We start from the raw sequence: 27,203 nt of genomic DNA on the forward strand, positions 1-27,203 counted from the left end.
GCAGCATTATACCCTGTAGCAGTAACTATGATTCTCTATCGTAGAATAAAAGTTAGCAGCGTTTTCATCTGTTGAAACCTCATCGGCGAGATCCAATGTCATCACTGCGTCGGTTTCTCCGCTTCCGAGGCGCTTGAGAATGTTCAATTGTTTGTCCGACAGAATCAAGCTTTCCCCACATTCTCCGTTGTCATATACCATCCGAAAGTGTTGGTTTGCCCATGTAGCATATATGGCGAGTGTGGCTCAATAGTCGATTCAACTGCCACTAACATGTTCCGACATTTTCAGAAGCGTAGGAAATATGAATGACATCTCGCTATACCCAATCGCCATGTATAAGTTAATATGTCTCTCAATGGAATTAACTCAGTCAAGTGTCCCACTGCTACTACCCCAGATACTCACCAACATCTGGGTGTGACTGAGCTTGCCAAATGTGGCGATACGCCCTGCACATATCTGAATTGAGGTTGCCTACCGTTACGATGATTGGATGTTCTTCACTAGGGTATTAAATTAGATCAATAGACATGTACTGTACATTATGACTACTGGTCAAGCGCGTCCATGTGGCCAACTCGAGGCAATCTCAGCTACCGTTGCCTACCCAACCTCTTCTTCCAGCCATGTGTAAGTTGCCAAAATTGCCATCTGATCTGCTTTTTCACTTTATGGTATGGATGGAAATTCCAAATTCCGGCGCTAGTATATTCGTAGGATGCATCTTACCCGCCATTGCAAGACTTGGCGGGTGCATGCCATGGTTTAAGAGCTGGATGCCGCATACCTCTTGGAGTCATAACCTTCACAGTGATATTCACGACAAATTAGCCGCAACGGTCTAGATCAACTACGCGTATAAAAGCGTAAAATAAAGCCTAACCGCTCAGGGAATCGGCTGCTGAAGGAAGCAAGTGGCCTGCACTATCACCATACCATGCATAAAATTGGCCTTGGCACCTTAGAGTAGGAGCTGGGTGTTGGAGCTAACGTGGTGACTTTACGGAACTTCTGCACCTCTATTTATTCTTATTTAAGTGTTGACCGAGGCTTTATCGAAGAGATACCTTCAATATTCACTCGTATTTCATCTTCATGTGCCATTTCATCTACATGACATAGGTCGGGAAACAGCTTTGGAGTTTTTCATCATGGCGTCCTCAAAAAGGGCATACAATTGGTGAGATATGACTTTGTTGCTCTACGGACAAGAGCCCATCTGATTCAAATCTCTAGGTATATATCCATGGTGGCGGCCATGTGCATGGTTCTCTACGGATATGATGCCTCAGTGTATAACTCTGTTCAAGGCTCACAGAACTGGCTGGCATATTTTGATCTCGATACCGTAGGTGATGCATAGGTCGCACTGATTGGCCCTGACCCGACACTGACATATCGCACAGGAACGAGACACGTATATGATTGGCCTAATCAACACATCTTACACTATCGGTGCAATTGTTGCGGGTTTCTTCTTCGGCGGCCCTCTTGTGAGTCCTGTTTTGTGCCATGTCATCAAATTATACATAAACTGACAAGATGTATAGGCAGACTTTTTAGGACGGCGATGGGGTATGTGGACTGGATGCCTTCTTACTGTCATCGCCACTTTCATGCAAACCTTTGCTCCCCGACATAACCTGGGCTGCTTCATTGCTGGGCGTGTGCTTGTCGGTCTTGGACAAGGCATTGCTTTGACAGCTGGACCAGTCTATATCGGCGAAATGGCACCACCTCCCATCCGCGGCCTTATCATGGCTTTCTGGCAGCTATTCTATTCTGTGGGGTCATTTATTGCCTATTGGATCAACTACGCTTGTTCTCTCCATCGCAGTACATTGGGCGATTGGGACTGGAAAATGGTGGTTATTTTCCAGATCATGGTTCCCATTATCATCATGATTTTATTACCATTCCAACCCGAATCCCCACGTTGGCATATTAAGAAGAATGGCAACATCGAAGCCGCCAAGTCTGCCCTTCGTAAGATCCGTGACACGGAACAGGAAGTTGAGGATGAGGTTTTGGCTATCCGCGAAGCGCTTGAATACGAAAAAGAAGCCATCAGCAATAATTACACTGCGTTGTTCAAGGATCCCTCCATCCGCAAACGACTTTACCTCGCATTTATAATTAATGTTGGACAGCAGCTCAGTGGCCAGGGCACATTGAACACCTATTCAACAGCCATTTACAAGAAAGTATGGACATCGACCCAGACTATTAACCTTATTAATGCTCTGAATGCAACGTTTGGCATCCTGTGAGAATTGACACAATCTAATATTGGTCTATTGCATCTGAGATCTAATAATGGGCAGGTTCACTCTTAACGCAACATGGACAGCCGACCGTTTTGGTCGCCGATGGCTGTTCATAGTCGGAGGTATTGGTATGGGTGTTTGCATGCGTGAGTCAGTCGTCTAAAGTTGTGGTTTACACGATGAGATTAACTGCCAATAGTGTTGGTTCCTGTAATCGGTCAAACTACTCCCGACATTAACGGCACCAAATCGAAGCCTGTTGGAATCTCCATTGTGTTCCTTCTATTTCTCTTCATTTTCTTTTATAAGCCCTCTTGGGGCGCAACCACGTGGATTTGGACTTCCGAGATCTTCAGGTAACCAAACTACATCAGCCAGCAACCGACCTAGTTGTTCTAACAATCTTATGCCAGTATGAATGTTCGTGCTCAGGCTATCGGCATGTGTAGTCAGATGCAAAATGTCGCCAATACGATCTTCCAACAATTCTTTCCAACATTCTTGAAGAACGAAGGCCTCAAATGCCTATATTTCTTTATGGCGACGAATTTCCTCCTCGTTGTTTTCGTCTATTTCTTCATTCCCGAGACGAAGCAAATTCCACTGGAAGAAATCGACGTTCTTTTTGGCGGTGCTAACCACGTCGATAAGGGTGCTCAGATACTTGGTGGTCCTGATATTCCCACTAAAGAAGTTCATGTAGTTGATCAGCGCGAGGATAACAAGATATCGGCGGTATAGGGGCACATTTTGACTCTAATGGCAAATGGTCTTCCAAGTAAACTTGCTATGATCCGGTGTCGAAAATTGAGGCAAACGCTGTATTGAGATGATTCTTTAACTAAAGATGAAAGATGTGATTTGATGTGTGCTCAGTGAATCGACTTGAGTGCTGTGATTTGTTCCCATGTGACATGTTATTGGGTGAATTAACCGTTGTATTTGGCAGTGTGACGAGCCTTGAAGAGGCAACAGAATACTCAAAGGCGTTAAAGAGATCACTATCCTCATTGCCCACATTTAAAGATGTGGCCAAGGTTACCTGGAATGCGTAATGTCATTATCATTATCCCCCAGATTGTCATTCTATAATCCACTAGTTCTGTTTTAATTCCTCCCTAGTATCCGTCCCATTTCCCTACCATCCTTCCAGTTTCCCTATCATCTTTTCAGTCTCCCTAGTATCCTTCCAGTTCCAGCAACAGGGACTTGTTTCATAACATTCTAACTCGTTTCAGATTCATTTTCCTCACTCGTCTCTCTTGAAGAGTTTACCGACATTTCGTTGAGTCGTCGTGCAAGATTCTCCAATTTCGCCGCCTCTGGGTCTCTCTCTCGGTCAGTAATAGGTATTGGCCATTCAGATTGGACATGTGATATAATCAGAGGATCATCATCTTCTGTAATATTCCAATGGATATATCCTTGCAAGAACCTCATATCTTGAGGCAATAAACGATTACGTAGCAGCCGATATACGGCAGAGGCTACGTGCACATGCTGTCCTTGATCATACAGACCCTTAATGCAAAGAATTAATGTTGACATCAAGTGCTTGAAACGTTCATGATCAATTTCAGAAGACCTTAGTCTTTCCAGCGCGGCAAAGCCTACGTTTGAGAAGAAAAACGTAAGATAAGTGTTGCAAGACTCGTAACTGTGCCGTAGATAGTAGATGCGGACTATGGTTTCTAGTCGAATCATAGCTGCTGAAATAGCCCCTTGTAAGAGTTCATTCTCATTTGTGTTAGAAATAGGAATGTATGCGGAAGGTATGTCATTATTGACAGGCGTCTGCAATAGCGTCATAATGGTGGCGTGGTATTCCATACTTTGGTGAAGTGTCAGCGAGCCAATGCTAAGGCAGTACGCTAGAATTGAGGGCTACTCACTGCAATCTTAATTGTGGTGGAAAGACAATATTACTGGGATGTAATGGTACCGAGAGACCGGCTAGCCACGATTCTAGTTGGGCTCGAAGATGCGACTTCACATTGGCTGGTAGAGTCCTCCCAACGTTCTCTGGCTGGAATAACGAAGTTGCAATGGTGTTGAGAATAATTTTGAACTTTGCGTCCGCATTGAAGAAATGTGGGAAGTAGAGCGAGGTGAAGGTGTTATTTGTAGGATATTTCAGAATGAAGTCGCCATACCACGATGGCTCCGAATATGGGTCGGGAAGAGGGAATACAGGCGGGTTTGTTATTATAGGACATTTGAAGTAGTAATAGCCCATTATGCTGTTCTTCAAGTCAGTCATTGATAAGCCACAGAAGATGCCATTGACGTACGTCTGATACTTATAAAGGCACCAAGCAGTGAAGTTTCTTGCGTGTCTTAGAGTATTTTCCTCAATGTGGCTATTATCGCCAAATATCTGCAGGTCTTCTGCTATGGCGATTGCTCTGTCTAGGTATGTCAGCCCCAGCTTGTCTATGCCATTGTTGACGTATATGCCGTTAACAATCATGGCGGCTTGGAGAGTTGGAAGATCTGTCCTTTCTGACTGCAGCTCCCAGAGTCGTCTAAATTCTGCAAGGAAGCGATAACCGATATTCTCGGGATTCCAGAATTGTTCGCGATATTGTACCCCATTGTAGCAATGCTAAAACGATTAGCTTGCTTCCAAAGTTGCTTGAATAGCTCAAAGGGGGGAATCACCGATGCTTCGGCCAAGACGGCGTTTACCAGAAGCGAAGAGCAGAATCGCTTATCGCCGTCTGTAAGGGCCTGGATGAAAATATCTTTTTGAAATGACGTGTATGAAGAATACTCATGAAGGAAATAAGCGTGCAGCAAGGTCCTCATGAGCTCATTATCGGTGCTAACAGCCGTCCAGCGTGATATGTCGACAGTAGAGAGTCGCGTATTTACAATCTCAGCACTGTGGTAAGGTTGGGTATAGATGTACTGTGGCGATCCCGTTCTGCTATTTGGATTCAGGGGTATATTCAGCTGCTGCTGATTTTCGTCCTGAAAGGTTGCCTCGAAGACTAAAGACCTGAGATACAGGTTGTCCCCAGTCAAGAGGATCGTTGGCATTGTAGTGACGAATGGGAAATCGTATCGGCGTTGAGTTTCGGGAGCTAGTGAGAGCTGAAGAAGAAGGTTTCCTTCCCTAATTTGCCGCATCACTGTTTTGATATCCGCACCTCCTCGGATCATCTGAAAGATTGCCTGAGAGTCAGCGTCTGGCAAACCCCGAAGGGAGTCGTAGAATTCTTCATAGTCGTTCGTCTTTTCTTTGACTTCTCGGAATTTCCGTTTCAGTACTGCTGAGTTCGTTTCGGTCGCGTTGGCTGATGTGTAGTGGCAGTCTATCCCTTTCTGCACACACGACAGACATTTCGGCCGACTTCCACTACACTGAAATGTACAGACGCTTAGCTTTCAAGTCTTTGATTTTGATTACCTTGGGCAACTAGACATACTCGTGTTTTCCTCTTCCGGCAAGCTTCACAGGCGACACTCACGCCGATCCGTCGAGATGGTAGACGGCCTCGGCGTTGGGCAGCAGCAGGAGCTGAAGCAGATTCGGAGATAGGGCCTGGGGCAATCCGACGAGGACCCGATGCTGTCGCGCCAGACGTACTCTGAGACATTGCGAGGTCGGGAAATGTATGAAGCTCCCGAATCGCGGACGAGGTGGTGAAGCCTAATCAGCACGGAGAGTGACTCCTGCCATTGTGAGCAACATTGTTTGACCAGGGTCTCAGCCATCGAGGCCGAGATGGCATGGTCTTTCGACACGTGCGGCTGTCCAATCAGAGGGAGTGGAGGCAGCTCCGGAAGACCACCAGCAGGAGAGGATGTACGTCTGGTACTTACTGGAGAGTGGTACAGGCACCGTTCTGATTCGTACATACGCAGGACGCCCCGCCGCGAATCTCGCATTTAAGTGGTAGCCGTGGAATCCATCACATCGTTATCTTGGATGGGCATTTGATTTACGATAGTTTCGTGTCCAGAATTGTGCGATTGGCCAAAATGCGAGTGTGAAGGGATGGGAAATTAGCCTTGGAATTTCAAGACCATCAAAATGCTAATCCATTAGTACGCGTTTAGGCTTTCACTTGACCTAACCTGCAATAAAGGTCTTAATAGCTGATCATGTTAGTAGACAGCCCGATCGCCAATCTAACAAATGCGATTTTCACTTTTGCATCTTGCGCTACTATTATCGGTAGAGACCCCCACAACGGCCCGAGGCACTTGTATTACTACTATATACAGATGAAAGTAACGTAAGAGCAGTCCACATCACAGTGCTCCGTACAGAAGGAGACCATGGAGCAATTGCATCACCAGTGGATATAATACCACAAGGTTTTTTCTTCGTAGACATCAGAAGGCTGGCAAATGAAGATTGCCACAATGCTACCTCGAAATGACGCCTACGAATATATTCAACGCAAATGACCATGGCCTCTGCGAAGAGCAGCGTCAACGGGAATATTCGCAACAGATTGACCAAGTTCAAAACTCGCAGGTCGCTCGCAGTGTTGCACTAGATCGACTGTCCCTTCTCACCAGTGCTGCTGAAATCCTTCTCCATCTCGACAAAGCAAATGTCATCGGGTAGCGCCACAGTGATGAACCTCTCTCTTGGAAATGGTGACGTTTCTCCCGTCTTCTGGTATCCTTGACGCATATACCACTCGATCAGTGTCTTGCGCGTCGAAAGGGCGTTGAGTGAGAATTTTTCCACATTCCAAGTCTGTCGACAATACGATTCGGCGTAAGCAAGGACCGAACGTCCAACGCCGCCCTTTTGATAGCGTTCGTTGACTGCAATCATGGAAATGCGACCACAATTGGTGCCGCGCTTAGCGACCTCGATGGAAGCGACCAGATTATCGGCGTCGTCCAAGGCCATAAGAACCGCATTGTCAGGGTTGACAATTCTGGGCATTACTTCTTCAACACTGATTCGAAAGGTTGACGCGAGTTCCGCATTCCCAGTCCAGTCCGGCCTGCTGTCTATCGCACGAAACGCGGATTCAACAAGTTGCTGAATTTGCCCCGCGTCTTCAACAGTTGCTTGGCGGAATCGGAGGTTGACGGAGGCCATTTTGTCAGTAGAGTTGATCTGAATTCGCGTTTTGTGCTGTGGTCTTGTTCAAATGATGGTGGTGATTTAATTCTATTCTTCGAGTCAACCTTTGTGATGTTTATATACTCTTCTCTTCTCTTCTAACTTACGACGCATCGCGTGTTCCTGACATTGGGCTTCATTATTTTTAGAGCCTTTGCTGAACCAAGGGCGCTAATGACGCTGTGGGATTTGTTTCCATGACCTCTAGGGCTGTAAATTGCGCTCTTATAGAGCTATTCTCCCATAACGCGTCCTCTGCGCAACACGAGCTATGTCAAGATGCGATGCAAAAGGCGCGCAAATAGCATTAAATACACGCACCCATGACCAAAAGCAGCGCCCTTTGGCATTTCAAAAACAAGGTTTCTGACAATTATTCTTGCTTGGCATTGTTGCGCGAAATATCGTATTTAAATTCATGATGCGCATTGAATTAATATGAGAGATTTCTGAACATCCATGTTCTGCATTGGACTCACCGACTCAGTACGCGCGAATTGCTCAATACGGTCAATCGCATCCAGTTCATATAGTTCTCTTATGAGCACGAGTTTGCCTCCCCAGGAATTTCTCCTCTCGGCGCATAGATTCCGGCTGAATTCTTTCGGCTGCTCGCCTGCGCTAGAACCTCCATTCACCCCCACTGGCTGATAATTTGACGCGACAACTGCCATCACGGGAGGCGCTTTAACTCCCCGAGACTGTGTAGGGTGGGATGGCGATTGTAGCGGCGCAGCCATATTAAATAGTTGTAGCAGCAATTGAGTCGCACTGTTTTTCTTTTCTTTTATTAGTTGCTATAGCTTTCATTTCACTCTCTTCCTGATAAAGAATTTTGTGATCGAATTACTGTGACTTTTTTTAATCATCATGTTTGGCAAGATCGCTCTCGAAGAGTGCTGGACGATTCAGGAAGAATTGGCCAACAATGATCCTGGTAAATTCGTTGCAGCCGGGACAGGCTCTCGTTTGACAAACGAGCTGCTTGACATTCATGGCACGCGATTGAAGCAGATGGACGAGAATAATGTTGATTTCATGGTTCTCTCATTCAACTCTCCAGGATGTCAAGGCATCTCTGACAAGTCTCAAGCCGAGGCCCAAGCCACTCTGGCAAACGACCGCATGGAAGCTGAGGTGATGAAAGCACCAAATCGGTTCGCGGCCTTTGCAGCACTGAGTATGCATGACCCGGCTCAGGCAGCAGCAGAGCTCCGTCGTTGTATGACGGAGAAAAGGGGCTTTGTCGGAGTCCTGCTCAACGATTATCAAAGCTGTGGAGAGGATGGCAACGGCATGCTGTATTACGACCAGCCAGAGTACGATGTATTCTGGCAGGCGGCTAATGACCTTGACGCTCCTGTATACATGCATCCGCGCCCCTCAAATAAGCTGATTCACAAGTTGATGTGGGACGGCCGTCCTTGGCTCGACTTTTCTGCCTTGGGATACGCGGATCGTCTCAATATGCATATTCTGGGCATCGTCACAAATGGTGTGTTGGACCGATTTCCAAAGGTCAAGCTGATTTTTGGACATATGGGCGAGCATATGTAAGTTTCATGTGAATTCCCAATTCTAGATTCTACGCTGATGCTGACCTCACTCAAGCCCGTATGACATCTACCGCATCGATCATAAGCTTGATCGCAGCCGGTTCCCCAATATGCCCATGCGCAAGGATAAACTCGTTCGTGATTATTTTGGCGAACAGCTCTTCATTACAACTTCTGGTCATTTCTCCACGCCCGCGTTAATGTGCGCTATGGGTGAAGTTGGCGTACAATCTATCATGTTTTCTATAGATTATCCATTTGAAAGCATCCCAAATGCTTGCGGTATGTTCACCCCTTGCACCAAGGTCCATGAACTAAGCTCCTCTGATAATTTTCAATACAGCATGGTGGGACGAGCATGTCTCGGCAAGCGTTAATCAACACGACTACACCAACATGGGTCGTAACAATGTGCTGAAAATTATCCCAAGGCTAACAGAGGAGCCACATAATTTGAAGGCCATGACTCCGCAGGAATGTAGAGTAGGAAGGCTAGCTGCGGATGAGGGTGAAGTATGCTATGGCCTATACAATAAGTCTTGGAACAAGCGGGAGATTAAGATTGTGCCTTCTTAAGCAATGTTTATAGGATAGAGTAGCATAATACTTGCACTCCGAAAGATAATGGAATCGTTTCTCTCATGTTTACACTTCACATGAATTACATGGGTATACAATGTTCACATAAACGTTTGTTATTGCCAGATACTGTGAATAGAGAATTTGCGTATAAAATTACTACTAAATTAGGTGCAACAACAGAGCTTCCTTTTGTTGATGGTAAATGAATAAGAATAAAGCAGCCTTGCTGGTTGTTACAAGTCTTGGTGAAAAGTTGGCTTGCCAAGGCGCTTCCTCCACTCCGCACCCTTATAATAGAGAGGAATGAGCGGCAAGAAGAATGCAAAAGTAATCATTGCCAGCGTGATCCAGGCATCCTCAATCCCAATCATGTTTGCAAAAGGAATGGCATAGAATCCAATGGTGAAACTGTACACTTGCCTCCCGAAATTGATCAACGAGCCGAGTTCGGGGGCTTGCGGCTTGTAGCACTTCATAGCACAAAGGGTTAGCTTGTTATAAACATGACCAAAGGCAGACGTTGATTTAACTTGACACTCACCTCTGCGGTATAAGTATAAACTCCCGTAGTAATAACCTGCAGACCAAAACTTGCAATGGCAATTCCGAAAGCGACTCCGATCCAATGGGTTTTATTCTGAAGACAGACACCCTCGATAATGATGCCAAGAGGAACCAGGAATGCGGCTGGAATGATGCCCAACAGTCGATCTTCAGGGCTGCGCTCGCCGCCACGCCTCAGTGCGCGCCTTTCACTGATCCAATCTGATACGCCTCCAGCAAACAATTCGCCGATAAGACTGCCAACCGTAATTGGAATACCCAACAAGAGACCAGTTTGTTGCGGTTTGAAGTGGTAAATCTTGCCAAAGAGATTTGCACTGGTGATGATGAACAGAATGCTACCATAGGCGAAGCACAGCGAGTAGCACCAAGTCGGTATTGTGACGCTTGGATACATCATCATCTGGAATGGCCGGAAAAAGTCGATAAGGCGTACCTTGCGCGTGGGATGTGCCCGCCTCTTCATAAGCATATTCGACCTCCATGATTGGGACGGACGCGCCAGAGCTGCAGGAGTGCGAGAGTACAGCGTTTCGGGAACAGTAAAGATGAAGATGACGAGGACGCCTCCTGTGATTATGGCTGGGACATAGAAGCACCAGTGCCAGCTCAGATTCTTCTCGATATAACCACCGATGAGAGGCGCAATGTGTCCACCGGTCAGGAAACTGATAGTATAGACACCCATATAGAGGCCTCTCTCATGGGCAAAATACATGTCGCAAACAGTGGCACTTCCCAAACCCAGTGGCACACAACCAAAGAAACCGTTGAGGCATCGAAGAGCTATCAGAGTCCCGTAGTTTTTGGCCGCTCCAGACGATCCGCACATGGCAACAGCGACGGCGACAGTGCCGATATACACAGGCCGGCGGCCATAGACGTTGGCGATTGGGTTCCAAAAGACTGAGGAGAAACCGCCCAGCAAGATGAATGTGCTCGTCACATAGGCAGTTGTAACCAGGTCCTTGTGGAGAAATTCCGATAGAGGAACAAATGCTGGCGTCTGAAGTAGACCAACATCTCGTTAGTAAAGCTCACGAGCAGATTTTCGAATTGAAGATGTGGAAACACGCACAATTAAAGAGGCACTGAACAAGGCAAGAAACGAAAAAAGGGAGACCTCGGCCAGAACCATCAGCTTCAACCAACGATTCCAATTGAGCGGGTCTTTCGGGTCGTCCGTAGGCTGTGGAGATAAAGGCAGACCGCGAGGGTCCAGCTTCAATGGCCCAGGAGCTTCTTCTTCATGTTTAGCAGTGCCGCTATTCTGGGAATGATTCTCGGCAGCGGATGCCTCCGCCTTGTCCGACATTGTGATCCGGGTAAGAAATCACAGAGTGGAAATCGATAGTGTCTTGAAGTGGATTGAAGAAAATGAAGAGTGGTAAAAAGTCTGATTATGCATCATCGAGAACTAAGTCTGGCCATTCTCTTCTTGAAATATGTCTTTATGCAACGTTGCTGCGTGTGGTATTTATCATCTGCAGCGCGCTTGGTCTTGTGATGAAACGGTATGTTGGTCGTGATGGCGGACGGCTTTTCGGGGGGAGTTTAGATGTATCCCCCACACTCTTAGACGCCACCAATCTACGGCAGATAATACCTGAACGAGAGGCTATGCAGCAGTAGTTTCTCAACTAGCGGATAGCGAACTGTGGGGTAGAATGTCACTAAAACAGCGGGTAGAGAGAGCTCGGTCTGGGGTTTACTAGCCGGGGTAGTCGACGCGGAGATGCTTCGCGCAACTGATATAGATGGATGCTATTCTGCGTATATAGGTATGCTGTTCTACAGCCATTGGCAACACAGTAGGTTGCAATTATCCCGTATATACACATCACATCGTATGGCATGAAAGAACATGTTTACAGTGACTGAATAGTATACCTCTCATGTTATTCCGGACCGAAGAAATACAAGGCCGTTGTGTCAGTGCGAAGCTCTAATTCCCATCGTCTACCTCAACGAATATAGTCATCCGGGGATTCCGCTAAGAGCCGTTGGAGACTGCATCAGCGACTCAGCACCGGGATTCTCCACACCCCACGACCACGTGGCCGAACCTAGAGATGAATGGAGCTCTAGTTGAGAGCCCAGATCCATTGTAAGATCCTGTGTGGTATCCCAGAGAGACCACAGGTCGACACCGCCATCTTCCATCGCCTCATCTGCTGTCATTGTCGTGCAGTTACTGTAGATTGTGGTCTCTGCTGCTCCCCGATTGCTTCCTGTCATGACGGTTGGAGGCGTGCTATATCGCTCAAGCGACCTCCGTCTGTCTTCTGGCATTGTTCTATCTAGTACTCCAAGCAATTGCTGCAGAAATGCATAAGCTCTCTGTGCACAGAGATGGTTGACAGACATTTGCCGAATCATGTTAACCGCTTGGTCTAGATGCATCAAAGCACTCCGGTCATCTTGAAAATCCGGATCAACGACATGAGATACGATGATGAGAATGGAAGTGAACACTAGATAAATCTGTAAGCCAGGGTCATTTCTCATGGGTAATTCTAATGAACTTACGATAATACAAATTGAACCAACTTGGCCCCATTGCACTTTTTGTCTGTTCATGTCGTTCGGCCACCAATCGAATTGTTTCTTCAGCTGTACTCACACAGATCTGCCTACTCCGTTGCAGCATGCTGGTTCGTAGTCGGCCACCTTCCCATCCTTTGGTAGATGGTATTGAAGAACTGGATACTGAGGACAACGCACTAAGACCTGACACCAACGACTGTCTATGCATCAAGATGCACACCATGTTGGCACGGAGCGCAAGAATTAAGGCTGCTTCATCTCCTCGTAGAGAAGCTTCCCTAATCCGGAGCCTAACAGGCACTTCGGCTTGCCAAGTCTCAAATTCTTCGTCCAATCTGACCAAGTCTGCCAATGCCGGTTGGTCACCTAGCATTGTGATAGCTTCCAAAAGGCGGTATAGTTTGGAGACTTGTAAAAAGAATGACATGCTTGAAGTGGTGTGAACGGAGGGAAATAATAGCCTGTTTGGCCGAATGCAGTCGTCATCTAAATCCTCTGGAGGAGGGGTTGTGAATGTAGCCGTGGAGGTAGCAGCAGGACGGCCGTATATCATGCTCAGCAATTTATCCAAGCCGAAGCACGCGTACCATACACGTTTACGAACTTCTTGATCTATGCAATCGAATTGGTCGGGGTCGGGTGGCCGGTGTAGCTCTAGATCATAGGCTATACGAATCGCAAGTCCCAAGACCGTCCAGCATTCGTCACTGTAGCTAGAGCTCTGTAGGTAGCGGGCGCCGAGGAGCAGAGCCTGGACCTTTTCGATCTTCCAGTCTGACAAGAGATTGGGCTGCATTAGCTGCATTGCCGTATTGTAGTATTTGCGAGAGGTGATATCGGAATCTCCATGATTCTGTCGACTATGAGCCTCGGCTAGCGCACAGATCATGTTGAGGATAGCTAGTATGTAAACATGGTCGCTGTTTGCAGAAGAAACACGATTGCTGAGAACTTGTTCAAATTGGGCCATAATAGAGGGAACGTGGAATATCGGGGTAAGCTCATGGTGGAAATCGAAGTATATCTGGAGCAATTCTCGGACATTGGCAGGCGGAGAGAAGAGATTATCTGAGCCTCTCACATCGACAGAGCCATCCCGGGGAGAGGAAAATGACTGGGCGTCGAGCTTGACGGACGGATTGTTCATAGCATTGAGTATCAGCTGGGTAAAAGATTCGCCAGCTTTGCCACTGAGGAATATGTCAGGAGTTGTTGGAAGAATGTTTTGATGCTGAGGTTGCTGCTGCTGCTGAGAGTGACTGGCTGACCACCCAGCTGGCCGAACAGGTCGCTGGATTGGCGGCATTTTTATCGCCTCATACTGACTGGTCGAGGGTACAGGGGATATTGTCTGAACAGTAGGTGCTGACTGCTGTTGCATCTGCTGATTGTGATGATACTTTTTCGCATCTCGTTGAATGTCTTCAAAGTTGCGTACACGCCGTTCCAGCGATCGGATATATCTGGAGTCAAGTCAGTATTTTTCTGACCTAGGAGGACAAACAGTAAATGAATTCAAATCGTACACTTGCGCTGACTTGGTCATACCCCGGAGCATCTCGTCGGATGCCTGCGCCGGGACAATGTGATCGCATTTTGTCTTGCGTTGTCGGCAGCTGCGGCAGGCCACCGTCGCTCGTCGACGCTTCCTGGGCCCGTCCTTGCGGTCGGACGCAGCATCTACTTGTGCTGTCGATTGTGTAGTAGAAGGGCTTTCCATTATATCGCGCTGGTATTTGAGTGAAGGTAGACACAAGATTACAATGAATTCTCGCTCGCTCACGGTGAAAGGCGGCGCTCAGAATGTTGAAACAGTCGCGAACCTAGGCGCTGAAGCTGCCAATAGCTCCTGTGCACACAGCTTATGGTGCTGGGTTGTAGTGAGCTAGTGCAGTAAAACGATATCGGTGACAGAATAGGGATCGAATTTTGGACAGTCTGAGATAGCGAGGGACCTCAGCAACGCTTCGTCTACTGTGACGGTGCTTACTCCAAATTGCCACCCCCAGAGTAGCCACCCCCAGCTGGATGGAATATTCATCTGGGGCGCATATCCGGGGCATTGCGAGCGAGGTAATACGCCAGGAGACGCCATTACTAGTGCCAGGTCTAGAGTCTCAGTCGGCTCAAGTCGGCGCCAATCTGTCCGTTTCTCAACGAAATGGTAGATAGCGGAGCTGCTGAGCTGTCATACAGCAATTCAGATTGCTCAGCTAGCTTAAAGCCTAATCCAACTAGCTGAAAAGCTATTCAGATCTATCTATGGCGGTATAATCAGCAGCAGGCGCCACAGCGGGGAGATTACGAGGACGGCATACCAGCACGCCCATTGCTGCAAGGTCCATTCCACCCAGAGAGTTTCACGAGTTTCAACGATCCTGGTGCATTTCCAGCCATTAGTGGTTGAGATCAGCTATGGACGATGTCCGTCATATTCAATTCTGTACATGATACAACTATAACCAATAATTTACTGTAGCTAATTATTACACACTGGCCCGTCTTTATGTATCTACCCAGAGTGAACACTATTCTTGCCCAACCAACACGGCACGCTCCGTTAGAGAGTTTATCATCTTGGTGTCTCTATACGTTTCACTGGTGTCTTCATCCTCTAGAAGCTGCTTCTTCGCTGCATATTCAGCTTCAATGTCTCCGGTCCATATCCACTGCATACGATCCTTCAAGCTATCGCGCACAAGTGGCAGACATTCTTCGTAGGCTTTCCCCTTCATTTCTGGTGTCTGCATTTCATAGACTTCTCCAGCTTGGCGGGCAGTTGCTTGAGCCTTCTGGGCGCGAGGAAGACGGACGTCTTGGTAAAGTTGCATCCATTTTTGAAGCGCATGAATGTCTCTATCAGGAGACGCGGCAAGGTAGTCCGCAATGGATCTCCCCAGGATGTATCCATCCTCGATGGCTTGGCCGGCTCCGGCTCCTATAGTATGTTAGTCGAAAGAGGCATTGTTTAGGAAATCATGAGTAAAGCTGTTTATCTTTACCTTGATGTGGAAGCATCTAGAATTATTAAAATATCAGTAGATGCTCATTTAAAACGTTACATGGATGCTGTGGACTTACTGCGTGCGCTGCATCTCCCATTAACACTATCTTGCCATCTCCATATACCCACTGGTCTAAAAGCTCGCGATCGTTCAAAATCCACTTCGAAGGGTTCTCGTTCATAAATGATATGGTCTTGCGAACAGTGGTATCGAAAGATTCAAACTCTCTCTGAACTTCGCTTCTGTGACCTGTAGCGGTCCAGCTCTCCTTGGTGCGATCATCATCAGAGTAGACGAAAGCCACAATGTTCAACAATGTATTTTTGCTGATAGGAAACGCCAGAAAGTGCTTGTCTGGGCCCAACCAGCTCACTGAGTACGAATTGAATGGCCACCACGATTCGAGATCCTTGATTGGGACCAAACCACGGTAGCACATACGGCCACTGTATTTCGGGTTGTCAGAGCGAAACTGAGAGCGAATATTGGAGTGGATTCCATCACATCCAACAACCAAATCCGCTGTCGTGGTCGTCCCATCGGCAAAACATAGCTCGACAAAGTTTCCTTGGTCCTAAAAATCGTTAGATTATTGTTTTTTTGTGTTCAGTGGAGTATTGTGACACCTACCTTGAGCTCGATGCACTTCTTGTTGATGTGAAGAGTAGCCGCGTTCCGTTGCTTCACATGGTCGAATAAAAGAGACAAGAACTCAGCTCGATGGACAGGGCTTTGCCTAATCTCTTGTCGGTCGTCAACTGGAACAGTAACAATCTCGCTGCCAGTGTCGTATCGCCTGAACGAGATCCAGATGCCATTTCGGTGGCCAGAGATTTTATTGAGGTCTTCCCCAACACCGATGCGGTGAAGAAGCTTGGCTGCATTTACCCCAATGCCCAAGCCAGCCCCAATTTCCTTGTACTCTGGTGCTTGCTCGTAGACATCGATGATGACACTTCCGTCCTTGGGACAGTGGTGGTGAATGGAGAGAGCAGCGCAAAGGCCACCAATGCCGCCGCCAACAATGGCGATATGGAACGGGAGCTTTTGGCTTGGCATATTTGGACGAATTATGGTTACTCTACAATAGCAATATTGAAGCGTTTTCGTTCCTTTGGTATCGGCATTATTTATTTCTTGGCGCCCTCGTAATTCAGCAATTTACAAGGAGCCTTGTGGTAAACTATCGTCTCCTACCCGCCCTCCTCCCCCGGGCCGGGGCCAACCGGCTGAGTTGTTTAACTCCCCGAATGTGCTTCTCCCCGCAATCTCGTGCGGGGAAGATGCATCTGTTTTGCTTCCCGGAAGTCGCCCGGCCTGTCGCCTGGCGTGGAGCTAAATGGATATAGCGCAAATATTGTACAGAGTAAGATTTGGAGGATTGCTCAAGCCTCTTGGGAGAATATCGACCATGTCACCTAATGCGGGCTTAGACCGCTTGCCTATGATGTTGGTGACTGTGTCTTAAAGTCACGTCTATTCAAGCTTGAAAGGATCGATTGAAAATGACTCCCGCTTGTTTGCTAGCCAATTTCGCAGCGTGTCAAAATTGCGACAAGTATGGACCTGGATTGAGTCGCTATAATAGTACGAAGTCTTCTTGTCTGGCCGATATGGAATCGGGGTGAGGTCGCCATGGCATTGCACGGATTCTCGAAGGACATCGAGGCAGTGATCTAAAAGATTAGCAATGCACAAAGCTTCCTTGCGTGTTCAGAGTCGTACCAGTGTGGACGCGAAGAGGAGGGAGTCCTTTCGGATAGTAGAAGTCTGCATCGATGACTTTTCTAAGGTGGTTTATACAATGGAGCAGATGAAAGGTATCGAGTCTACAAAGAATTAATCGCTATTGAGTCAATGAATTGCTAAATACTTACTGCACAAAATCAAGATAATCTTCAGCTTTCTCGCCGAAAGCATTTTGTTTTTCCTCGGCTGTGAGGTTGAACCATCTTTCTTCAATCTGTTACTTGATTTGAACACAATTAGGGACAATAGGGGCCATGTCGACTTACTTTCTAATATCTCATTCCACGCCTCGTCTATTTCGTGATATGAGGTTCCTACGTAAGGGCGAGTGGCAGCGCCACCCGTGATTTTGAATGCGCCTTCATCCAATACTATCCCTCCAAATTGTACTTGGTGATATTGTATGTCTGGAATCGCCGGCTCTACTACAAGTAAGGGACTCTATTTTGAAACATGAGTGGAATGAAATAGACATACCGAAATCTGTTTTGGGTGAAAGAGACTGTACGTCGGTATTACCCACACAGGAGGATTTCTGCAGCAGCAAGAACAGTAGGAATAGACAAATGCTCAGCAAAATTGCAGAGGAGATAGGCCAAAATCTTGAACTTGGTGCCTTGTACGAGCTAGAGTCTTCGCTTCCATCATCATCTTGGAGCGGCTTGTACAACTTTCTAGACCATGTGAACATGTTTAAAGGAACGAAGATGATACCCCATTTGTGGACGTATGGTGAGTATGATGTGTAGGAGATATTATGTTTGCAGGAGCGATTAGGGAGCCAGGGTTGTAGGTGTATTTAATGAGGATGATAGCGATAAAATGCCGACGGACCGAGTTACTTCATCGTGTATTACAAGGTTAGCCCACTATTAGCAAATATAGCGGAGGCTAATGCAAGGATATCAACAAATGATCGAAGCCGAAGGGATTATAATTTATTTCAACCAGGGCACATGGAGACCTTGAGTGCCTTTGTCAAGCATGGCAGTGAATCCTGCTTCACGTCCTTGAACGAATTAGGAAGCTGCGTAGCAGCTACATCGTCAGCTTACTCGACATTTCCATATCAGGATCTCGTATCCCTGGAAATCAATCTCTTATTCATGGAAAAACGAAAAACTGAAGTATTCAGGTATGTACCCCGCATCAAACAGTAGATCAATCTTATTTTAGGCTGTAAATGTGTTGTGCTTTGGGTGTGTACAATGACTTATTAGTAAAACCCCTGGTGATTTATTAATGTCTATCATCTTGATCTTCGATGTGCTTCTCATCTGACTAGTGATAATCGAGTAAGATATGCGAGGTACTAAATCACATAAATGCTAGACTGTCTTAGGAATTGTAAAATAATCTTTGACTTGATTGGTGGGATATCTCTATGTGAACAGTGAGAATCATGAATATGCACTCCAGCAGTAAACTTCATGTTGATAGCCATGGCTATTGCTTACCGCTAAATATCTCATGAAGATAACCAATTCCCGAACTCCGTGGATTGATTAGTTTCATGAAACATGAGGATATATAAATATGAGGATATATCCCCTTTCTGAACAATCGAGAAATCACACAACCACCGACAAACAGTTTCTTCTACCATTCATCTCCTAAAACATTGCAATATTACAAGCAACCTACCAACAATTTACTTCAAACACCCTCAAAATGAAGAACCTTTTCACCCTTGCCGTTACCCTTGCTCTGGCCATGACTGCTGCAGCTGCTCCTTCTGAAATCTTCGAGCGTGATGGCATGGTCTTCGACAAACGCCAATGTGGTTGTGTTTCCGGTCAGGAGTGCTGCGTTTCTGGAGACGCCACACTTTGCTTCCCTGGCTGCTAAGGTATGCTCATTAAGATTGAACGGCAAGTCAACTTGAACCTAACATCATGTTAGTAAATAAGGTAACACATTTGGTGGATTCATAAAGCAAAGGAGGTCGCACGGTGGAAGGCTCGAAAATGTTCTGCAGTTACCGTTTTGATGTCAGAATAAAAACGTCTTCTAACGGAGATTATACAATTATGCTGTCTCGTGTGTGAAAATAATTTAGAGTGCTCCTAAAATATTCATAATGTTTCTCAATTATGACTCCGTTTGCATGGGCCTGATTTGCCCAAGTAAGACTAAAGAAATATTATTCCACCGAATGGTATTTAATCGAGCCCGAGTTCAATTGGAGTTGGAAATACAGTGCATGTTATAATTCGATACTGTACCATTTATAGGAACTTTGATCCATTATAGGCTTCATAGCTTGGAATTCATAGCTTGGAATAACGTTTCCCCGTAACGTCTGTGTCATACAAGCACTTCTGTTTGCATACGGCCCTTCACTTCCCGAGGCTTTTTCACCCTCTGCGTATTTCGGGAAATGACCAAAGGCGCTCTTGACAACTATTTTATGATCTGCGCAAGATAGCACACCTATTGAGCCAGGGTTGACCGCCATGGAGCGCTATGCGAAGCCTAGGGTTTCCGTAGCATGTCTACCTTGTCGCAACCAACATCTGAAATGCGACGCGAGTCATCCAACCTGTGCACGCTGTCGGTCACTGGGTAGATCATGTTCATACCCAGAATCCCGCCGGAGTGCCAAGTATCGGGATCCGGCTTTATGGAAAAACAGACTACATCGCATCGATCCAGGTTCTTCGACTCTTCCTAGCCCGTCGGTCTCAATGTCTCATGAAGATGACCTGTCAGCTCATCCTGAACTATGCGTCTCCCCTTCTATACTTTCTGTCACTGCGCCTGTTACCGAACCTGCTAGCGGATCTACTATTCTTTCTGTGAATAGTCATCTTTTAGATCTTTATTATGAGTATTTTCACCCAAGTCATCCATTTCTGTTGCCGCGCAGGAGTCTTGATATGAGGCTAAGAGCTGGACCTCCATCTCCGACCCTTCAACAGCTGACCACTACAATGGAATATGTTGGGTCGTTCTATCGGCAAACTCCGATTGGAACTGAATTGTTTCCTGGTAATGATGCTAGCATTAAAACAGATGGATTTGTTGTGCAGAACACTCTCTTACGAGCAATGACTAAGAGCATGTGTGACGACAAATCTGGTGCGGAAGTATTGTTAGCTCGTGCTATTCAACAAGCAAGTTTTATTGGTATGCACGAGAAAAGCTTTGCCGACACAGTTGCTGATGGCGATCCCATCCTCGCGGAAAGCTGGAGACGTACTTGGTGGATGCTGTATTTGACCGATGCCAATTTTTCTGTCACAAGACGTGATTTTGTACCTATCATCACAACATCAAGCCACGACGTCGGGCTTCCGTGCGAAGATGGATCTTATGAACAAATGGTAAAGTGTTTTACAGCCTTTTCTCCATGGGACTGTGTGTTAAGTCGTGTGATAGGACATTCCCGTTCAGACAGCCACAATACTGGATTACCGCAGTCGCGAATTCGCGTTCGATGATAAACCCTTTTCGTCCTTTGCATATCTCATTGATGCCACGGAAATCTTCATCGCCGCATTGCGTGCTTCCACTCAGTACCAAGACATCATTGAAGCAGAAATTTTGTGCGGCGATTTAGAGGCGAGAGTCATCAGTTGGTTCCTAATGTTACCACTAAACAAAAGAGAGCTCACTGTGACGCCGGGCTTCATGGATCAGCTCATGTTTCAATCCCACATGATGATGTACACGTATGTAATGACTGCTCAGTCGGAGTGTGCTGCCTTTTGCTGACCTGCTAAAGATCCCTTACCTTTATTCATCGGCCCCTATCAAACTTGAGATATGATCCAGCGGAAGACATTTCTACTTGTGGCCCGCCCCCGCCACCATTGGAGCAGAATTCTGGGTATACCAGGATTGCCCACGGCGTACATTCTGAGAAATTGTTCCAGGCAATCCGGAAGCAGACTCAATGTTTAATTTTGCTGCCGATGAGAGCGGCACAGCTGTCGCCATTTGTGATTTGTATGATAGCTTGCTCAACTATCGCATATCTAGTAGCGTCAAAATTGGCGCTCAAGGCAGACGAGGCCGAAGCAGCTCGCAGTCGGATCCGCATTTCGTTGGCAACGCTGAGAATGTACGAGGACGCTTGGCCGCGCGCGAAGAAAATCTTGATGGAATTAAAGCGCATTGCACAGAGCATTTTGCAATCGGCGATAGTATCACCAATTCCATCTATTGACTCTCAGCTGCTTGCGGACGAAAGCACCATCACCGCAAGTTTCTTTGACAATGAGTGGCTGTGTGCCTTTGAGAATACGACATCTTAGACGAGATTGGGGGCTATCCAACGAATTCACATCGACTTAATATTGCAGAATAGACGCTAGACTTAGAACCGATACCCTTGAAAGTATGCTTAATTAAAGAATTTGCCACGAGTGGTTGCTCTGTGTCTGCTTCAATAAGATGACGTCTTTGTGCCTGAAGAGATTTCTTAGATGTCCCACATACTTTTGCATAATTCCATCTCTTCCGACCAAGAAAATGACTGTCTATTGTATAAGTTTCTAGTGAATAGATCGTGAAGCTTCATCCGATCTCCGATGCACACGCATCCGAATAGCCTAAGCTGAGGTGGGGCCGAATGAAGAAGCACCGGCCTGGGCGGCGAATCGTCCCGAGTTGAGTCTAGGGCGGGAGATCACGAGTATCAACTCTTGGAGAATGAATATATATATATATATATCTGGTTTATAGAATTATTAAGATCAAATTGACAAAGCCCATAACTCTTGTTTCAACATGACTGCACTGATTCGAAACACAGCCCTCGGCGCCGTTGCGAGGTTTATTTCACGGGGGTCTGTTCTTGCCCATTCAAAGCGTCCAAAGACCAACCTCTCAGAGAGTAACGAAGAGGTAGAGAAGACTTCACACACAAAGAAAGACATTCAAGGGCGTATTGCAGTCAGCTGGTAAGCGTTGTGCAAACATTCCTCTGCATCTAATTGTTGACGTAGTTTCTAGGGCCACAGATAACGACCCCGAAAATCCTCAGAATTGGCCCCTTCCATGGAAGATCTTTGTTAGTTCTTTAATATGGTGAGGTATGCTGGCCCTTAAATGCCATTTGCCCATATTCTAATCAGGTTGGGGAGAAGCATTTACACGTTCACTGTTTATTGTGGTTCTTCCATCTATGTCCCGAGCGAGGCGTACGTTACCTTGTATCCCTGACGATGAGTAAGGTCTTAATTGAACAAACAGACAAGTGATGAAGGAGTTTAACGTTTCCGAGACGTTTGCCTCCCTTGGACTGGCACTTTATGTTCTTGGGTGTAAGTCGATGATCACCATGACACTTACCGCACAACTGACTCTCCTTTATTAGATGGCCTAGGGCCTCTTGTTTTTTCTCCTCTTAGCGAAATACCACTCATCGGTCGAAATCCGATATATATCATTACATTCGCCATATATCTAGTTTTTCTTGTTGCATCCGCAACTGTACACAATTTTGCTGGATTTCTTGTCATTCGTTTCTTACAGGGCTTTTTCGGTAGCCCGTGCCTAGCTACCGGAGCCGCCTCACTAAGCGACATGGTACATACCTACAATTGATACATGAGCCTTTTAAACATTTACTGATCATGTCAATATAGTTTCCCGTAACTCGAATGCCGTATCCCCTCGCCGCTTGGTCCGGAGCCATGTACGCTGGCCCTGCGCTTGGCCCCTTGTTGTCAGGCTTTGCCGTTACTGCAAAGACGTAAGCTCCAGCCATACTCCGATAATAATACTGCTTGCAACAGTCTCTGACAATTAACAGATGGCGATGGGCAATGTGGGAAATGGTCTGGCTAACAGCTATTGTCTTTATTCTTTTATTTGTCTTTCTTCCGGAAACTGCTGCACCAACGTTGCTCTATTATAAAGCACAACGGCTGAGAAAAGAAACTGGGGATCCTAGATATATCTCGGAACATTCGGCCTCCCAGAAACTAAGCCGCAGTCAAATAATCCAGTTGGCACTAGTAAAGCCTTTCGAAATAACAGTCAAAGATCCCGCGATTGCATTTGTCAACCTTTATGTCAGTGGAACCCGTCCTTGATCCCGCAATGCTTCAGTTACACTGACTCGTGATTATGCTAGACCGCACTGACGTACGGTATTTACTACTCTTTCTTTGAAGTTTTCCCTCTAGTTTATCCCAAGATCTATGGCATGAACCTGGGGGAAACATCTGCAGTGTTCCTCTGCGTGCTCATTGCCTGCATCATTGGCACAGTATGGTATTGCACCTGGTACCGATTCTTCGCTCAAAAGCGCTTCGATAAACTCGGGACTTTTGATGTGCAGGAGTCGTTCCTTCGCCCAGGCCTAGTTGGAGTATTTGGAGTCCCCATTGGAATGTTCCTTTTCGGCTGGGCGGCGCGCGAATCAATTCCTTGGAAAATTCCCACACTCGGTATTGCCATATACTGCGGCTGTTCGTTCGTGGTCGGACTTGGTATTTTTATTCACTTGCCATGCAGCTATACACAGTATTCTGCTAGCTTATTTGCCGCAAATGATGCGTTACGAAGCGCATTTGCGAGCGCAGCAATACTGTTCGGACGCCCTCTCTACGTCAATCTTGGTGTAGGCAAAGGCTGCAGCTTGCTTGGAGGGTTGAGCATTTTTGGCGTCATTGGCTTTTGGTACTTATTCATTTACGGCGACAAGTTGCGGAAGCGTAGCAAATTTACGGCACATACGTGAATGAAAGGCCCTAGGTATGGCAAAATCTGGTATTAGACATTGGGTATGAAACAAAGATGTGGAAGACCCTTAGCCTCTCTCCTCTTACAAAATAAGTAGTCAAAACTTCTACATTTTTAACTAAATTTGACTGTTACCGTGTATCCCAGCTCGTATCTCCATAACTAGTAGCCATCTCTCGGCGTATATACCTCTCGTGAAATGCGCCTTGTAGTCAAAGTATACGTTCAAGAAGACTAAAAGTCTCTGCAAGCGAATTTCTCTTCCAAGTGCATCGCCAGTTCTACGTATTAAAGTTTACAGTATACAGTCAAAATGCAAAATTTGTGCCGTTTAGTGCATAGTCCATAACTGGTAATAAACACCGGCGTATATTCCCATAGTTCTAAAGCAATGATACCTAAGACTATAAATAATGTGAGATATTTCTGTACTCTTCGTCGTATTCCACCAATGCAGCAACGCCCCCCTTCTCTACAACCTCAGTATCGACAACTAACGTTGCAAAGAGAGTAGTAGAATCCGTCAGGCTATGGTTGTCGCTGACTTTGTGATGGCAGCCTGGGGCCTCGAACCAACTCTCCCCTTCCTGAAACACCTCGGTTGACCCGTCGTTCATCTTACTGAGCACCGTCCCTTTAATCACAAATGCAGATACGGAAGCTCCTCCATGACGGTGAGGAGGTGTGGACCCGTTGGGAGGGTAAGTGACCCGGAGGCCGACGCTAGATTTCCCGGGACAGCTTGGTAGCTTGTTCTGGTATATAAGCTCCACGGTTGGGAGTGGTCGACTGACAGTATGTGTTAGTTATGTGCTGATTTTTGAAGGCTGATGTGGCCCAAAGAACATTCTTCTCATTGCCTGAATTTGATGGTTTCTCTGTGTCTGGTATCATACCTTCTGTCGTACTTGGGAGGATCCGGCACGATCTTGCTCTCACCCATCTTCTTAGCTATCAAAAAGGGAGTCGAATGTAGCTCAAGTGGCAGTTTATTATTGAATGACTTTGGAGTAAACGTGAAGCATAACACTTATCGAATGGCTGCGGACTATATATACGTTGGTCAGATGTGGTCTTGGTCTCATTCGGTGGCTTAGGCTTCCTGACAAGCCCACAAGCGCTATGTCATGATGATGGTTTATTACCATGCATATATACTAGACTGAATTTCGAAGTAACTTTACAGAAGAACCGTCGCTCGATATACAATCTAGACATCTACACGCGATATATAGATGTATCGTTCCAAATGCGAGTCGGGGCGTAATCAGTAGCCCTCCAGCAGGCCTGAAGTAAATTAAGGCCGCCCGTCATTGCGCATCACCATCTTCCCAACACACGGTGGCAATCCGGCAATGGGCCCAACTTTACAAAATAAGATACCGTAGTACGCATCAAGCTATTCGGATAGATTAAAGTTCTTCGGATAGATCGAGAAATACGCCACGCTCCCCTAGGAGATCCCAAGAGCAAGCCTAGGCATTTTCACTCTGACTCCCGACCAATTCAGCCACAGCAAAGATAGCACGCTCATTAACGTCGTGGATAAAAATCTAGGCAATTCCGATAGCGCAAAGATAGTCTTCTTGGTATGAATGAGGGACAGTGCGTGAAGGTTGGTAACTCGTCGACGGCCGTTCATCGACTCCGAGTTTAACTTCAATGATGTAACTGCGGCCTTCAAGAAGAGCGAAACGGGTCATGCCCACGAGATGATTGATCTCAGAGGACATAATGTATGACGCGTTTCTAGTTCGATAATTGTAATGTGCACAACGTGGCAAGATCAAATCGGCAGTCGAACACGGTGTACCTAATATCGGCAAGCATAGCTCCATCCACGAATTATCCATTATAGGAACGAGATAGATAGAGCGTAAGTATTAAATTATGAGTGCTGTCTATCCATCGAGGCTGTTCACCTGAAGACATTTATAACATATATCGTCACTGTTCATCTAGCATACCAGATACATATCCGTCCTTATTTCTCCTCAGCAAACAACTTTTCCAGCCATGGCCCCAGAAGCTCAAGACCATAGTCATCGTGAGTGGTGTTTGACAGGTGAAACGCGTCCTTGTACCAACCAGGGGTCCCGCAAGACATGAGGTGATGACCAACAGGCTGACAGGAGCCGAAGTCGATGAGCTTCGGTTCTCCCTCTTCACCCAACATTATATTTGCTGGATTTATATCGTTATGCGCCAATCCAATCGAGTGCAGATGATCAACCGCCGCCCGTAGCCCGGATATGATACGGTTCTTGTCCACCAAACCCTTGAATAGCTCCGGCCGTTGAGCAGCAAATCCTAGATCGTGCTTGAGTGGAAAGGCTTCTAGGATGAGTCCGATGATTCTGTCTCTCTTAACGTGGCAGCCATAGTAGCTCACAATGTTCGGATGGGGCCTCTGTGCAAGAAGCTCCATTGTATATGCTTCCTGAAGCATAAGCTGAGCAAGAAATGATGTTCCCTTGACGTCTTCATAGTCTGCCCATGCCGTGCGCTTGACATATCGGCCGGAATAGTCGTCTGGTGCTGCGGTCAGGCCGGTCATGGGGAAAACCGGATATATCTCTTCGTCTGGTACAGGTTGAAGGGTATCTTTGACAATCTCCACGGTGAGCTCATTTACCCGCATTCTTTCTTTGACACCATAATAGGCATTGTCATCAGAGTCGACTATAGCGAAAGATGTCCAAGGGATTTCTTCTCCGTTAGACTCAACAATCCACTCGCATCTAGAACAAAGATCCGTCGGTGTAGTAATCTCGATCATTTTCAATTAGCGAGCGATAAAAAAATGCGCAAAGATACAGGAGCACAAGTAGTTGTCGACAGAAATGGCGTGTTACGCTCACGGAGATGGCAGCCGCACTACGAGGCTGGAATTGATAGGGATGTTTGTTTTCCGCCTCGAGCTACACGAGCAATGGCAGAGCTGCCTAAATCAGATGACGTGGCAAATTTAATGGCAGGTAAGGCACGTTGGTTACATGTTGTTGGCTGCGTCAGTCGCTTTGATGACGAGCTTCATCGTCTGGGGGGCTAATTGTAGCCAATTAGAGGCACTGCTACTCGATTCGAATATCTTATGTGCACTTATCGTGGCGATCCTCATTTGTTTTAATATACTTGT

The 27,203-nt window shown here is 46.5% G+C and overlaps 11 protein-coding genes across 11 annotated transcripts; 5 read left to right on the forward strand and 6 right to left on the reverse strand.

The window, feature by feature from the left end:
- Positions 1-1,059: 1,059 nt before the first annotated feature.
- V8C40DRAFT_243376 (general substrate transporter) lies at positions 1,060-3,145 on the forward strand. Its single transcript, XM_083215411.1, has 7 exons — positions 1,060-1,183; positions 1,240-1,351; positions 1,410-1,496; positions 1,554-2,269; positions 2,328-2,416; positions 2,470-2,626; positions 2,684-3,145. The coding sequence occupies exons 1-7, from the start codon at positions 1,155-1,157 to the stop codon at positions 3,009-3,011; spliced, it is 1,518 nt and encodes a 505-aa protein (XP_083074520.1). The 5' UTR covers positions 1,060-1,154; the 3' UTR covers positions 3,012-3,145.
- Positions 3,146-3,205: 60 nt separating this feature from the next.
- On the reverse strand, positions 3,206-5,953 carry V8C40DRAFT_243377 (uncharacterized protein). Its single transcript, XM_083215412.1, has 5 exons — positions 5,702-5,953; positions 4,932-5,636; positions 4,562-4,875; positions 4,163-4,510; positions 3,206-4,101 (listed from the first exon to the last, which is right to left on the reverse strand). The coding sequence occupies exons 1-5, from the start codon at positions 5,870-5,872 to the stop codon at positions 3,495-3,497; spliced, it is 2,145 nt and encodes a 714-aa protein (XP_083074521.1). The 5' UTR covers positions 5,873-5,953; the 3' UTR covers positions 3,206-3,494.
- Positions 5,954-6,451: 498 nt separating this feature from the next.
- On the reverse strand, positions 6,452-7,997 carry V8C40DRAFT_243381 (acyl-CoA N-acyltransferase). Its single transcript, XM_083215413.1, has 2 exons — positions 7,473-7,997; positions 6,452-7,413 (listed from the first exon to the last, which is right to left on the reverse strand). Exon 2 carries the CDS (start codon positions 7,339-7,341, stop codon positions 6,778-6,780), a length of 564 nt encoding a protein of 187 aa, XP_083074522.1. The 5' UTR covers positions 7,342-7,413; positions 7,473-7,997; the 3' UTR covers positions 6,452-6,777.
- Positions 7,998-8,139: 142 nt separating this feature from the next.
- V8C40DRAFT_243384 (amidohydrolase family protein) lies at positions 8,140-9,563 on the forward strand. Its single transcript, XM_083215414.1, has 3 exons — positions 8,140-8,918; positions 8,977-9,203; positions 9,265-9,563. The coding sequence occupies exons 1-3, from the start codon at positions 8,236-8,238 to the stop codon at positions 9,495-9,497; spliced, it is 1,143 nt and encodes a 380-aa protein (XP_083074523.1). The 5' UTR covers positions 8,140-8,235; the 3' UTR covers positions 9,498-9,563.
- Positions 9,564-9,670: 107 nt separating this feature from the next.
- V8C40DRAFT_243386 (MFS general substrate transporter) lies at positions 9,671-11,573 on the reverse strand. The gene is made up of 3 exons (XM_083215415.1): positions 11,146-11,573; positions 10,045-11,073; positions 9,671-9,973 (listed from the first exon to the last, which is right to left on the reverse strand). The coding sequence occupies exons 1-3, from the start codon at positions 11,380-11,382 to the stop codon at positions 9,737-9,739; spliced, it is 1,503 nt and encodes a 500-aa protein (XP_083074524.1). The 5' UTR covers positions 11,383-11,573; the 3' UTR covers positions 9,671-9,736.
- A 366-nt stretch (positions 11,574-11,939) lies between these two features.
- On the reverse strand, positions 11,940-14,054 carry V8C40DRAFT_243387 (fungal specific transcription factor domain-containing protein). Its single transcript, XM_083215416.1, has 2 exons — positions 12,597-14,054; positions 11,940-12,541 (listed from the first exon to the last, which is right to left on the reverse strand). Exons 1-2 carry the CDS (start codon positions 13,993-13,995, stop codon positions 12,045-12,047), a joined length of 1,896 nt encoding a protein of 631 aa, XP_083074525.1. The 5' UTR covers positions 13,996-14,054; the 3' UTR covers positions 11,940-12,044.
- A 967-nt stretch (positions 14,055-15,021) lies between these two features.
- Positions 15,022-16,803, reverse strand: V8C40DRAFT_243388 (uncharacterized protein). The gene is made up of 4 exons (XM_083215417.1): positions 16,250-16,803; positions 15,696-16,193; positions 15,617-15,632; positions 15,022-15,552 (listed from the first exon to the last, which is right to left on the reverse strand). Exons 1-4 carry the CDS (start codon positions 16,676-16,678, stop codon positions 15,143-15,145), a joined length of 1,353 nt encoding a protein of 450 aa, XP_083074526.1. The 5' UTR covers positions 16,679-16,803; the 3' UTR covers positions 15,022-15,142.
- A 1,975-nt stretch (positions 16,804-18,778) lies between these two features.
- On the forward strand, positions 18,779-19,546 carry V8C40DRAFT_243390 (uncharacterized protein). Its single transcript, XM_083215418.1, has 2 exons — positions 18,779-19,255; positions 19,320-19,546. The coding sequence occupies exon 1, from the start codon at positions 19,040-19,042 to the stop codon at positions 19,214-19,216; it is 177 nt and encodes a 58-aa protein (XP_083074527.1). The 5' UTR covers positions 18,779-19,039; the 3' UTR covers positions 19,217-19,255; positions 19,320-19,546.
- Positions 19,547-19,661: 115 nt separating this feature from the next.
- Positions 19,662-21,736, forward strand: V8C40DRAFT_209195 (uncharacterized protein). The gene is made up of 3 exons (XM_083212095.1): positions 19,662-20,694; positions 20,750-21,042; positions 21,096-21,736. The coding sequence occupies exons 1-3, from the start codon at positions 19,825-19,827 to the stop codon at positions 21,625-21,627; spliced, it is 1,695 nt and encodes a 564-aa protein (XP_083074528.1). The 5' UTR covers positions 19,662-19,824; the 3' UTR covers positions 21,628-21,736.
- Positions 21,737-22,102: 366 nt separating this feature from the next.
- V8C40DRAFT_286908 (major facilitator superfamily domain-containing protein) lies at positions 22,103-24,062 on the forward strand (the record flags this gene model as incomplete). Its single annotated transcript, XM_083222602.1, has 6 exons — positions 22,103-22,275; positions 22,328-22,385; positions 22,850-22,903; positions 22,963-23,069; positions 23,130-23,391; positions 23,454-24,062. 6 exons carry the CDS (start codon positions 22,103-22,105, stop codon positions 24,060-24,062), a joined length of 1,263 nt encoding a protein of 420 aa, XP_083074529.1.
- Positions 24,063-25,914: 1,852 nt separating this feature from the next.
- V8C40DRAFT_243394 (kinase-like domain-containing protein) lies at positions 25,915-27,028 on the reverse strand. The gene has a single exon (XM_083215419.1). The coding sequence runs from the start codon at positions 26,841-26,843 to the stop codon at positions 26,049-26,051; it is 795 nt and encodes a 264-aa protein (XP_083074530.1). The 5' UTR covers positions 26,844-27,028; the 3' UTR covers positions 25,915-26,048.
- Between the last annotated feature and the right edge of the window lie 175 nt (positions 27,029-27,203).

Source organism: Trichoderma camerunense, assembly GCF_050948025.1.
Source record: "Trichoderma camerunense strain CBS 138272 chromosome Unknown V8C40scaffold_7, whole genome shotgun sequence".
Taxonomy (NCBI): domain Eukaryota; kingdom Fungi; phylum Ascomycota; class Sordariomycetes; order Hypocreales; family Hypocreaceae; genus Trichoderma; species Trichoderma camerunense.

Coding starts and splice junctions, on each gene's coding strand:
- V8C40DRAFT_243376 (XM_083215411.1), top strand. CDS start 1,155: ATGGCGTCCTCAAAAAGGGCATACAATTG. Junction 1,497..1,553: donor TCTTCTTCGGCGGCCCTCTT/GTGAGTCCTGTT, acceptor CAAGATGTATAG/GCAGACTTTTTAGGACGGCG. Junction 2,270..2,327: donor AATGCAACGTTTGGCATCCT/GTGAGAATTGAC, acceptor AATAATGGGCAG/GTTCACTCTTAACGCAACAT.
- V8C40DRAFT_243377 (XM_083215412.1), bottom strand. CDS start 5,872: ATGTCTCAGAGTACGTCTGGCGCGACAGCATCGGGTCCTCGTCGGATT. Junction 4,511..4,561: donor TGCCTTTATAAGTATCAGAC/GTACGTCAATGG, acceptor CTTGAAGAACAG/CATAATGGGCTATTACTACT. Junction 4,102..4,162: donor CCACCACAATTAAGATTGCA/GTGAGTAGCCCT, acceptor ACTTCACCAAAG/TATGGAATACCACGCCACCA.
- V8C40DRAFT_243381 (XM_083215413.1), bottom strand. CDS start 7,341: ATGGCCTCCGTCAACCTCCGATTCCGCCAAGCAACTGTTGAAGACGCG.
- V8C40DRAFT_243384 (XM_083215414.1), top strand. CDS start 8,236: ATGTTTGGCAAGATCGCTCTCGAAGAGTGCTGGACGATTCAGGAAGAA. Junction 8,919..8,976: donor GGACATATGGGCGAGCATAT/GTAAGTTTCATG, acceptor ACCTCACTCAAG/CCCGTATGACATCTACCGCA. Junction 9,204..9,264: donor AAGCATCCCAAATGCTTGCG/GTATGTTCACCC, acceptor TTTTCAATACAG/CATGGTGGGACGAGCATGTC.
- V8C40DRAFT_243386 (XM_083215415.1), bottom strand. CDS start 11,382: ATGTCGGACAAGGCGGAGGCATCCGCTGCCGAGAATCATTCCCAGAAT. Junction 11,074..11,145: donor TGTTCAGTGCCTCTTTAATT/GTGCGTGTTTCC, acceptor GGTCTACTTCAG/ACGCCAGCATTTGTTCCTCT. Junction 9,974..10,044: donor TTTATACTTATACCGCAGAG/GTGAGTGTCAAG, acceptor TGTGCTATGAAG/TGCTACAAGCCGCAAGCCCC.
- V8C40DRAFT_243387 (XM_083215416.1), bottom strand. CDS start 13,995: ATGCAACAGCAGTCAGCACCTACTGTTCAGACAATATCCCCTGTACCC. Junction 12,542..12,596: donor TTGGTTCAATTTGTATTATC/GTAAGTTCATTA, acceptor AGATTTATCTAG/TGTTCACTTCCATTCTCATC.
- V8C40DRAFT_243388 (XM_083215417.1), bottom strand. CDS start 16,678: ATGCCAAGCCAAAAGCTCCCGTTCCATATCGCCATTGTTGGCGGCGGC. Junction 16,194..16,249: donor AGAAGTGCATCGAGCTCAAG/GTAGGTGTCACA, acceptor AACGATTTTTAG/GACCAAGGAAACTTTGTCGA.
- V8C40DRAFT_243390 (XM_083215418.1), top strand. CDS start 19,040: ATGAAGAACCTTTTCACCCTTGCCGTTACCCTTGCTCTGGCCATGACT.
- V8C40DRAFT_209195 (XM_083212095.1), top strand. CDS start 19,825: ATGGAGCGCTATGCGAAGCCTAGGGTTTCCGTAGCATGTCTACCTTGT. Junction 20,695..20,749: donor ATGGATCTTATGAACAAATG/GTAAAGTGTTTT, acceptor GTCGTGTGATAG/GACATTCCCGTTCAGACAGC. Junction 21,043..21,095: donor TCCCACATGATGATGTACAC/GTATGTAATGAC, acceptor GACCTGCTAAAG/ATCCCTTACCTTTATTCATC.
- V8C40DRAFT_243394 (XM_083215419.1), bottom strand. CDS start 26,843: ATGATCGAGATTACTACACCGACGGATCTTTGTTCTAGATGCGAGTGG.